General features: G+C 37.6%; 1 protein-coding gene across 1 annotated transcript in view; it reads right to left on the bottom strand.

Annotated features, from left to right (window-relative positions):
• Positions 1 to 12,574, bottom strand: part of CPNE4 (copine 4) — a gene marked incomplete at its 3' end in the record, with an annotated part of 189,730 nt that overhangs the window by 97,282 nt on the left and 79,874 nt on the right. Inside the window, exon 4 of the mRNA XM_084306945.1 lies at positions 2,323 to 2,394. Coding sequence (XP_084163071.1) covers positions 2,323 to 2,394 — 72 coding nt within the window. The remainder of the gene's footprint in view (positions 1 to 2,322; positions 2,395 to 12,574) is intronic.

Here is a 12,574-nt window from a genome sequence, read left to right on the forward strand (position 1 = left end):
ACTGAATCATTTTTCATCATGTGACTGTGCCTTATCAAACAGCTGTCAATGGACAGACCTCCACATCCCTCAGGAAGCCCTTTCCTCTAACCAAGTATTTTTCCTCAGACTGGACAATGGAGAATTCCACACAGACTCACAGTGTCCAGGGAAAGAAAAAAAGCTATACATGAGTTGCATTATTTAGGTCTAAAGCAAGCTAAGTTGGAAAGTCACCTTTCATTAGTTGCAATGAAAGGCACATATGCCATAGGAGAGTTCTCCTGGTATCATCTGACTGCAGTAGGTACATTTGCAAAATCATTTCCTGTATATCGAGTCAGAAGAGAGTAACTCTGAAACAATGTAGTGTCGTTCTTTCAGGTACATAAGATTTACTGACAATGATGCAAGTCACTGTGCTGTGTGATGTTGTTAAAAAAATGAGATCCCAAAGCATCCCTCACGACTAGGCCATTAAAATACTCTAGTGGAGAGAAGGTATTAACTAAAGACGGGATACTTCACAGAAAAATGTTCTTTGAAACGAACTGCATTATATTCTATTTGGTCTTTCTCTGTCCTACAAATTGTCTCCACAGATTACATCACATAAAGAAACATGTTTCCTGGGTATTTCATGTCCACAGCCACACTCTTGGCAGCCATATCAGCTCCCCAGACAGGGTCTGACCATATCCACCACATGGACCTCAGGTCCTCGAGGATCCACTGGGGCATTTCAGCTGTTCCTCAAATCCACTGAAGGCTACTGAGGTGCAGTGGGTGATGCTTTTACTAGCCACATATACAGCGCCCAGCAGTTAGCCAGGCTGCCTACAGCTGCAATAAATTTCATTAGCATTGTGACTTTTTAAGATCTTTTACCCAGTACCTCAGGTTCAGAAATAATGATAACTAATCCATTTCCACTTACGCTGTTGAGACATCAATCTTTTCACATAGTAATTTTTGTCTGAGTTCAGTTTTCTCCCATTTGAGTAAAGTCAGCTCGCTCTTTTATACCACTGGCCAGAAGCCAATGCAGCTAACTAAGGTCCATGTTTTATCATAATCATCCTATGTTAGACCAGAAGGGACAATTAACTCAACTTCTCTCACCTCCCATGAATCACAGACCAAATATTTTTTTTTTCCAGAAAACTCTACTAGCAGGCCTAGTGATTTTAGTTGAAGTATTTGTGTTTTCACAAGACTTAAACTCCTTCATGTCCCTCATGGAACAGGAGGTGTGTCCAGAACACCGCAGGGATAGAAGGAATGAAGTTTGCCCAGATAATCTCAGTGGGCAAAACACATCAGTTTATTTAGGGAGCAAAACTCTCTCCTGGCTCTGTTCAGACAGAAAGAAGAGTGGGGGATTTCTTTCCAATCCCAGAACCAAAAGGAGTTTCACCTTAGGCATTCAAGCAAATCCCTTCCCAACCAGCCACCAAGGAAGTCTAATCTAAGAAAGAAAATTCCCTGGGCTCTCAGAAAGCATTGTTTCTCACATTCTGCAGTCTGCTCTGTGGTTGAAGGCCAGAAAAAATAAATAAATAAATAATCAAGCCAAAAGAAATCTATCTGGTTAATTGTACATCAAGGAAGAAAATCCTTCTCAATCCCCTTCTCAACTGAGCAGAGAGTCCCAAAGCAGAATATTTTATTATAGTCTCTAACTTAATGCAGAGCTGCAAGTGTCACAAGCATGCTAGGGTTAGTGCAGGCAAGCTTGATCTTGCAAACAAGCCAGCAAAGAGAAAGATGAAACACAGGTAATACATTGATTTTCAGATTTCAAGATACACATGGGGCTGAAGTAACTATCCAGTCTGTAATTGCATTACAACACAGCTAAAATACCTAATATGATAAAGCTTCTGCATTTGGTGTTGGTGTTGGTTGTTGGTTTTTTTTTCCTCACCTTTCAAATACTACCCATGAAAGACTTTTATATTTAATTACTATTTGTATGCGATATTTTAAGTGCAGCTAGAAGTGGGTCAAAATGAATTTCTGAAGCTCTGGAGCTTTGGATAAAAATAATCAAGCAGTACAACTTCTGTGCTGTCACCAAAGTACCTTAAAAGTAGTAGCAGTAGTAGTAAATGTTATGACTTTTTTTTTTTTTTTCTTTCAAATCATACATTATTTGTTGCAATTTCCTTACACAAAACATTTGTCAGAAACAGTAAAATGAATCTGTTAAATTAACAATTTAAATGCATTTCTCAACCAAGAGTTTCTCTGGTGACTTAGCATGGTGCTTTTAGGGAGATTTAGTCACATTAGATGTCTTTAAATAACAGGAAAATAGAAGTGCATTTAAGAGTGGCTTACTGTTATAGATGACTTCCCTGCTGTATTACCATGTTTGAGAAGGGACTTGGAGAGTTTCCTCTGAGAAACAATCTGAAAAAAAAAAATGAAAGGGAAAAAATTAGAATCTGTAGTAAACACATGGCTAATTATGATTTTAATTTTAAGTTGTTTTTCTGTTTGTTTCTATATCAAGGTAGTGCCTTAACCCACAGTCAGAGTCCTAGCACAGTAAGACTACTGCTGAGAAGAAAGTTTCTCCAGGAGTTTTGCAGACAGGATGCAATGGAAGGACAAAGCACCCCGACAGGATCAAGCAGAATGGGAAGAACACAGTTAACTGAGTAATTGTGGAAAACTCAATGTCAGATTTTCCTCAACTACTTCCAGGATGGAGGTAACAGGATGTTAGCAAGTTTTAAATGAACTTAGGTGCCAACAAGGGGGCAGATATATACAATAAATATATCACACTTGCAAAAAGAAAAAAAAAAAAAAAAAAAAAACACCCTACATTTATTTTTTGCAGGAAATTGACAACCATTTCTAAGAGGACACTATTTTATTTCAAGACATCAAGCACTCCAAACTCAGGACAGCAGCAAGCACCCTGCCCCACAGTTTTTATTTCCAAAATTGTCTCTTTTGCTGCCCAGGTACCAGACCTCCCTTGGAACTCAGCACTGTAAATGAACTTGTCCATTCACCAATTTACAAATATACTTCAAATAAATATTACTAAAGTGACACTGACAAAACATATTGTTTCCTATCCCAATAACCATTACATTTTCATAACAATCTTCTAACATTTTAAAGTAGACCAGTAAAAATAATAGAAAAGGAAAAAACTTAGAGCAATGCATAATTGGTAAGCTACAGTTGATCATCCAGTAATGTTAGGTTTCTCCTTTCTCCCTCTCTATAAAGTTAATGCTGTCTTAAAATGTTTCCCTTTTCTTTTTTTTTTTTTTTTTTTTTTTCTCCTCTCTTTCTCTCTCTCTCTTTCTTCCACTGGAAAACTTCAAAATGCAGCCAGAGATAGAGGTAATTCTATACACACCTTAGGAGTCACAATTAATATTATTTTTAATGTAACAAAATTGGGACAGGATGGCCCTATGCCTGCCATGTGCTGTGCAGACACTGAGCGAAAGGTTGTTTCTGCCCTAAAAGTTCTTTCAACCAGCCCTAGGAAGGTTGTTTCTTCACCTGGATGGCTAATCCATAACACTTCAAATAAAAGGAACCACAAATAGAGATCTTTGGGAAAATACACAGAAATACTCATTGTAAGAAAGAGGCAGACATCAAGGGAAAAAAAGAACAGCTCCAGGCACTTTGAGAGAGTCCTGGGCATTACAGGCATTTCAGCAATAAGCCAAATCAGTAAGGAGCAGCCAGAATCAAAACAGGGTGAGTAATGCGAAATCACAGCCAGCCAAAAAAGGTGCTGTGAGATAGAACCAAATAGGACGTAAATTTTGGTCTAACATCACCACGGGGATTCATCAATTTTCTGAATTGAACATGGAAATAACACCTCCGATTCTACTCAGCTACTGTCATGATGGAGGCAGCCGGGCAGAAGCAAGCCTTAGAAGAGTTTTAAATGTGAGACATGGGTGTTACCACAGGGCTGGACAGGACCTTCAGATTCCCTTCACCCAGCTCCCCAGTCCTAATGCAGGACCAGCTACCACTGGCTCACCTACACCTGACAGATGTGTCTGAGATACCCAGATGCAGAGAAATGGTCTCCTCCAGCAATTTATTACACTACTTGTTATCCTCATCATAAATATATTTGCCTAAGAACTATCCTGATTCTTAGCCCATTATTTCTGTCTAATGGGCCATGAATAACTAAGAATTGTTTTCCCTTTCTCTTTCAGGCAATCTTTATATCTGAAGGCTAATATATCTCTCCAGTCTTTCCAAGAACTGAAGTATGTCCTATTTTTCCTTTTTGACCAGATTTTGGACAACATCAAACCATTATCAACACTCTCTGCTGAGCCCTCACCAACTCGTCCGTATCCTCCTCTTAGAACAATGCTCAAAATTGGACATAATACTTCAGATCCTCCTTATGCAAGAGAAGCTTCTAATGTCTTGCAAGCAACAAGTCTTGTACTCATATGCTCTCGAATTACATTTGACTTTTTTCTGATCACCATGACACTGATGCTATTTATATTTATGATCATTTCAGATTTTTCTTTGCCAGCTGTTTCTAACCCTGCAATTTTGCATCTGGTGATTACTTAAATGGGTAATTTGCACTCCTTCTTTTTGGACTGCCTTCCGTAAGCCAACTGCTGCCATTACCTTATTCACATTTCCAAAATTAAGGATTTCACCAAAAATATTGGTCTGTGGCTGCAAGCAATGCAGCTCAGAGAGCGTGGAAGAAGACCAGGAATTTCAGAATTCAGATCTCCTTGTTTCCTAGGATCTTGTTCACTGCAACCCCTAAACTCACAGCTCTCTTTTCTTGCCAGCTCAACAGGTTCAAATAAAAATTGTTGCGTTCCTGTGAACCATGAGAAGCAAGTTACACAATCTTGTTTGAGATTCTTAGATGAAGGGTGATACATAATTATCATAGGTTATTCTTAATATATTATTAAATTGTGGGTTCTGTATCTGACACTGAATTATGGCATCTGGGGAGCAGGACAGATACATCTCTATGACTTCTCTGCTTTCCCCAAGGCATACATACAACACTGTAAAATACATTAAGCTCTTCCACGGAAAGCTGTGGGTGTTGTGTACCAGAAACCTCTTCAGATATGTTAAATATATGTATCCCCAGTATGATGCAGAACTTGGAAAGGAAACTGTCCTTCAGCTAGCCTCCTTTAAAGACAGCAGGACTTTTCCTCATGAATGACTCAGATCCCTACAGCTCCTTTTGCTGCTTTGGAAAATTTTGTAGCTTTCAAGTGGCATCGGGCAGACAAAAACCTAAAGCTTAGGAGCTCCCATGCAGGTGACAGCCAGCTCACAGCTCCAGAGAACTTAATTTATTCTGATGTTCCCATTACTGGATCACATTAATAAAACTAGATCTCTAAGCCATTAGCATTGTTATGACACAGTGAGGGCTCCACATATGTAAATATGTGCATTTGTGTGCAAACACTTACCAGTTGTTAATTATATGGCCAGCAAAATGAATCTTCCATCTGGCAATAATGTGCCAAGATCATTGCCTCAAACTGTCATTAGTGATTTAGGATCAGCAGACTATCATTGTGATAACTGATAAGAAATCAGTATTCTCTAGCAGGAAATTGCCCTTTTCATTCATGCAGCATACAAAAAGCATCTCACTGGTGAAAAGAGCCACTTCTCCAGATGCTGCCATCAATTATGTAACATATTTATTGTTTACGTATCGGTGTAAATCATCTCCTGAACATCATCATAACAAGTATCAGCTAATGTGATTGCCAGAAAATGAGTCCTAGAGAGCAGTAACTCATGGGCCTAAAAAACATTTGCCTAAGTTTAGGGTTAAAGAGATGCCTGAACTTGCAAATTGGCTTATAATTAACCATCAGGAGTCTTGGTTTGACTTCTACTTAAAAATTACCAATTTTAAACTTCACTTTCAGAGAAAAGCTTGTGCAACTTGATGTGAAGAAGTGCAGGATGTAAATGCCCCTGTTCTTTCGAAAATTCAGATATTAGAATCCACTTACGACCTAGTAGACCTCATTACGTTTCCAGAACATGCTTTCTTCATGAACATTTTATTAGAAGCATGACCTATCGGTGAACAAATGGATGTAGAAACCTCAGAGATTTAAGAGGTGAAGCGAAGAGAGAATTAAGAGGTGAAGTTAAGGTTATTTGTGGTGACAGCCATATATAAATTACTACACAGTCCTGGCCTAAGACAGCCACATGTCTAATAATATGTATCATACTTAATACATTTGCAAGAGGCAGGAATAGGAACAGAATGTAAAAGCAGCTGCTCTGTTTTATAGAGGGGGGCATGCACATGAAGTGATTCCTATTTCCCTCCTATGAACATCATCTCAACTAGATTTCTGGTCTGTGCTGCCAAGGGATATCAGCTCTGGGTAAGACGGAGGCAAGAAATTCCCCTGAAGATGCTATAAATTTGCCTTACTACATCCAAATGCAAATAGGCTAGCGACAGATCTTAAGAGATTGCTGTGATTAAAAAGGCATTCCCATGTTGCTATTTGATCCTATCTCCAATTTAAAATATATAAAAGGTGCCATGCTATTTTTATTTAAGAAATACAAACAGCTGCTACATTTTGGATAAAAGCACCAAGGCACTAACACCAGCTGTGTATAGCACATCTTATTCCCCAGCCACTTTTGAACCCACCAAATACTTTTTATGAATGGTGGCAAAGACACAGCAAATATACTACATTTTAACACGAAGGGAGACCAGACAGCAGGTAGGTGCCAGTGGCTTTAACTCTATTCTCATGAAAAAAAGGTTTTGGGAATGAGTTCACAGACAGCAAGAAAACCCTGCAAGAGAAGAAGTTCAGACGTGTGTCCATAATGAAGAAAATTTCATTCTCTATAACTGCTAACACTTTTCTTTCTTTTTTCCTGGTAGAGCCAATTTTATTGCTGTACATATGATACTTGCTGTACCATACTCATCTCTCTTCAAGATTTGCTTTGTTCCCTGTAGTACTGATCAGCTCACAGCTTTTTTACATTTGAATTACACCTCTCCCCGGTCCTGTTAAAGATCTGTGCCTGAAAATAGTCAATCAAAACATGCAGAAAAGAAAGATATCCATATCACAAGAGACAATAATGCTATCACAGGAAATAGCTTATCAATAGCACAAAACGTCTTCGAATTTAATTAGTATGTAGCGTATGCAACCCATTTATGATTAGTTATTATTATAACTCATAATAATAGCAAACTAAATTTTAAATTAGTTTTCTAAAGACTGCTACAGTAATTCATACAAAAAGATAAAGTATGTAAAAACAAAGCAGTACAAACTGTACAAGTAATTCCATTAACTTTGACTGGCGAGATTAATGTAGAACTGAAAAATCCTACAGCTTCAGAGATCACACTGCAAAGGCAAACCCAAGAGTTTCCTGGGGATAACTAAGGTGTTTAAATGGTTAGGTAAAGTTAGGAAGTGTACTGCGTGAACAACTTCCTTGTGCTCTGAGTCAGCCCTGCTAGAAAATGACATTCATATCTAATAAAGTACATTATTCATCCCACTAATGAATTGAGCAACTTCATTTGGAGGAGATCAAAGGCCAAGTATTTAAGGGTATTTAGATACCTAAGGAGGCATACAGACATCTAATGAGATTTAGGAATTCAAATACCTTGAAATAACTGGTCGTATGTCTTTTGCACCACAGAAGCAGTAGAGCAATTATTAAACAAATATTCTCATACAGACAATTTCAATTTAATTAATTCAGGTGCAATCATGGCTCTCTTAGCTTTTCTCTAATTCAAGAGCAAAGGGATTTGCATTGGTTGAAACTGAAGTAGTAAACATTTTCAAGTGCATAATCTGTTAATGACATATAGTATTAAAACCACACAAGAAACAGCAATGATCATTACCAAAAAAGTTTTCAATATAATCTGTACAGATATGCATGTATGAAAAATATGAAATCTCTAAACTATACTTGAAAAGGTTTTGAGAGGCCAAGAAGTTCATCTGCTTTTTTCTGTACGGGTGCTACTAGTTGAACAACGGAGTTACGGATTGTAACAGTATTTTAACACCTATGTAAATTAAAAAAAAAAAATCAAATCATGGAATCAGAGATGTGAAAATGGTAGAGGACAACTTTGACAAGTAATAAAAGAAAGCCATAAATGCTACTCCCATTACATACGGCTGGAATGGTTCACAGCATTTAGGAAATAACATCTTTACTGGTTCCTATAATTTAATGATGTTGCAGGCACAGCTGAGTAGGGATCAAGAATGTCTTGCCAATACAAGTGTGTTTTCTTCTTGTTGGAAGATGATTATTCATTGAACAATTTTTGTGAGTTCATAAAGATCAGGCTGGGACTTCTGGGCAAGACTTCAGAGCAAAAAAGTGCTTCTAATCCACTGTCCTGGTACTTAATTCCTGTGTGATTAAGAACTGACCTTTGGCTACTAGAAAGTTTGAGCCCTTACTGTATTAACTTATGTAATTTTATTGCATTATGAAGTTTATGCAATACAAAACAGAATACTCCAGTAAGAGAGCTCATAACACAAGAACATTAATACACAAACAGAAAAGGGTTTGGGGTTTTCCTATCACAATTGAATACCATGACAATTATGTTATCAATTCTTTGACATAATTTGTCCCTCTAGGATTTTTTTTCATTGTTTTTCTGACAGGTAATAATAATAATAATAATCCATTTCCTGCCCCTTGAAACAAGCACGGTTTTTCTGAGTGACGAAAAAGCAAAAATACAGAAATACAAAAGCTTCATTAAATGGGGATTCATTTGGAAGTGATTAGTTAGGGTGAGTGCCTAAACACCATTCCTAGGGATGTGGAAGGGGAAAGTGATAAAAAGGGCACAGAGAAGGGGAAGAATTTACTGTTACAGACAGTATCTGTAAAACCAGCAACAAGGATGAGGTGATTCATGGCACCTAAAGCACCTGTATGAAAACAAGAGGTAACCTCTATAAAGTGGTGTCCCAAAATAGCTGTTAAAATATTACTGATCACGATTTCATTACTTATCACCAAGACACTGGTACCTGTACTTACCAGTGTCTATGCAAAGAACAGTAACTACTTTGAAGAGCTAGACTTGAAGAGCCAGAAGACTAAGAAGTCAGATGCAGAACCTGATGGAGCATCCCAAGGCACTTAGGTTGCAGTGGTTGCAGAGTGCCAAGCTATTGCTCTATCCCAACACTCCTGCTCCAAGGGAAGAGAGCTGTCATGTGCAGCAAAACCCTTCCAGAATTTCACAGATATGCTTCAAATTCAGACCAATCTTTGTTGGGTTACAAGCACAACACCACAAAGTATCTTTGCTCAAGTATATGATTCTATATGCCATAGGACTGTACTGCTTCATTAACTGCTAAAAAGTGGTATTGATAGATACTAGATATTTTTATACAGTTACTTAGAAATGAACTGCAACATGAAAAATATTAACCATTTTTTTTAAAAAAGCATAGTCTGCTGTTATGCATCTTAACCTACTATTTAGCCATTTCACTTTATTTAAGTAATAAATAATACAGCATGGAAAGCTTAATTGGTTAGAGTATAGTACTTCTTGTCGATGTAAAGTTCCTTAACAAACTCCATTTTATAAACTACTATAAAATCAGATCACATTTTAAGATGATGCTACTAATTGAGAAAAATTTGTTTGAACTTTCAAGTTTAGTACCTTCTCTAACATTTTAGGGCTTTCTTGAACTTATTAGCATACCAATTGGTAACTAACTTTTCCACAGAACGTATTTGCTAGCACTCTGCAGTTCAGCACATTACCAGGACACTCTGAAGATGCTGGTAAAACTGAATGTAAAAGGAGTGAAAGGAACAGATTTTTTGTACTTAAAACAAAACAATAACAGAAAAACAAAACAAAACAAACAAACAAAAAAACATCATTAAACCTCCCCCCTAAATTTTCAAGAGAGAATCTGCTATTGGTTTTATATGAAAGGAGAACTCTTGAGCATCATGATGAAAAAACAAATCACTTTAAGGAAATGTATTTATTTAGTGCACTGAGTTTTTGTTATTTACACTCAGCAGGCATCTATCCATGACTAGTTGCTGTACTGTGTATAAATACTGCAGCATATGGAATGCCTGTTGACATATCTCTTCTTCACATCCAGGTATAACTGACTGAATGCCAGGATGCTGTTAACCACACTATTTACCAGCAGAGGCACAAAATTGGCTTGTCCCAGCAGGAACGGTAGAAAAAAATGTTGCTGAATATCCAGCAGGGTATCCATCAACGGTGTATGTTCAGGACCTAACAGGCTACAGCTTTTACTACTCTCTTGGGACACATATTCATTACAGCATTTGGGAGAGGACAATTAATAGCAACACTTTCTGAAGGACTGCATTTCTCTGTCTTTCTCATCCAAGATCCCAAATTTCCAATTGGCTTGTACTAATTAGGCTGCATGTAAGATGTACCCAGACTGGTATTCCTAAAGAACGACAAAGCCAAAGGCTGAACGATGTCAGCCTACTGCATAACCACTCTCTGGCCTTTCCCACTACGTATCACTATTACTGTGATAATTTTCTTTAAGGTAGGAGCACTACATAATGTGGGCAAAAATGTAGGTTTACTATACATCTAAATGATGATCTACCAACAGGTCCAGGTAACTGTGAATCTCTTATAGATCAGCTCTTACCTAGAACAGAGCAAAAGAAGTTGGCACATTCATGGGGAGCAGGCAGGGAATCAGTCCTTCAGACTATGCCTAAAATCTACAGCCTGTCTGGATGTCACAGATAAGACCTATTTGCAATAGGAAAGTGATTTGACAGGCAGGAACACACAGGCACGCAAAATCACAAAATCACAGCATTTTATTCAGCCATTAAATTAATGTAGAGCAACAAATTCACGTCAAAATTAGCTCAGGAAAAGCCAAGTCTCTATTACCATCATAAAAAAATGCAGTAATTAAAACAAACAGCTAAATCTGAGTTTAAGCTCCATATATATAGCCTGTGCTGTAAGATTTTCAATTTGAACTCCACATAATGGCTTTGCTTCGATGACAATCCCAGCACTAACATGTTGGGGTTTAAAATCAGTTTAGAAACTATATAAAGTTAAAACAAACAAACTAGAAAGTGGAATAATAAAAATAAATAAATAAATAAAACAGCAAAAAAATCTAAGCATGGGATCAGAGCCCTCAAGGCTGTGTTACTGTGAACAGATTTCACACTGTTATTATTTTTTCTTGGTTACCATTAAAATTACACTGCAACCAACCCATCTGTGTGCTATTTATAGAGATCAAATCATTATAAAGACATGTTTATGCTACAGGCAGCAGCAACGACATTTTTTCCCCTCGTTTTCAAGTCAATTAGGAAAGAAAAACATTGTAATAACTTTCTCTTTCTCGTTCTCCTTGGCATTATAGGAAGTTTATTTTCATTGATTAAGGCCACAAAATACCCACAAGTCTGTCAAAAAAGAACAGACTTTACTAACTACCAATACTTTCATGTTAAGCTTTCAAGTTAGTAAGTATAAATATATTTCTTATTAATTCTCTCACTGAGTAGACTTCTCTTTCAGCTTGTTTGATCCAAATGGCTTTGACCATTCTTAAATAACAGCAATAAGAGAAACAAAAGGATTAATGTGCAGTGGGTGCTGAAGGAACAGCAGAAGGTGAGAAGTAAGAAACAAATCTTTGCAGCATCTTCCATTGCGAGTAACACTGTGCAGAAGTTTATGTAGAAACACTGCAAAAAATAATCTAAGCAAAAGCTCTGCTTGATCTCACCACCCAATCTACACCAGACCACAGAGTGGAAACCCGGCTTACACTCAGCTTAATGAAAATGAGACCACCTGCCTCAGCATTACTATTATGGACAGAATGGAGACCTGCGTTATAAGGCCCTACACAACAAAAAGCCTGCCAGGTAGAAATAAACTCTGTGATTCCTGGGATGCTGTAGCATGCTATCAGTCAGCAATATAAGAATTTGCTGCAGCCCTGGCTCCAACAACCTCTAGATACTGATCCTGTGGATCACCATCTATATCACCCTTAAATTTAGTCACCAAAAAAGTTAGGAATGAACCCTAAACGAGATGTCTAGACTCTCTTGGTAAGCAATGGAGAAAGACAGGTATCTCATGAAGGCAATTTATCCTAACCTATGATGGGTGCCTCAGGTGGAATGAATCAACCGCTGGAACTGTTTCTCTCCATTGAACTGAAGATGGAAATCAGAAGAGTAACAGTCCAGACATCTAACTTTAGGATGACTGAGAGTCAGGGAAATGAATCCAACTCTATCTCTCTATTTGCCACTTCACCAGGCACTACTCTATGTGAATAAAGTATATTTGTAAACAAACCTTGGACTTGGAACTTGCTTTAAATCCCATGTAATACTGGGAACCACAAGTTGCTTCCCAAATCAGACTATCTATTAGCACTGACATAATGAGCTTGTGCTTTTACTGTGCAAGGCCAATTGCTCATGCTGTTTCCCACAGAAC

The sequence above is a fragment of the Netta rufina genome (genome assembly GCF_964035555.1).
Source record: "Netta rufina genome assembly, chromosome: 2".
In the NCBI taxonomy this organism is placed as follows: Eukaryota; Metazoa; Chordata; class Aves; order Anseriformes; family Anatidae; genus Netta; species Netta rufina.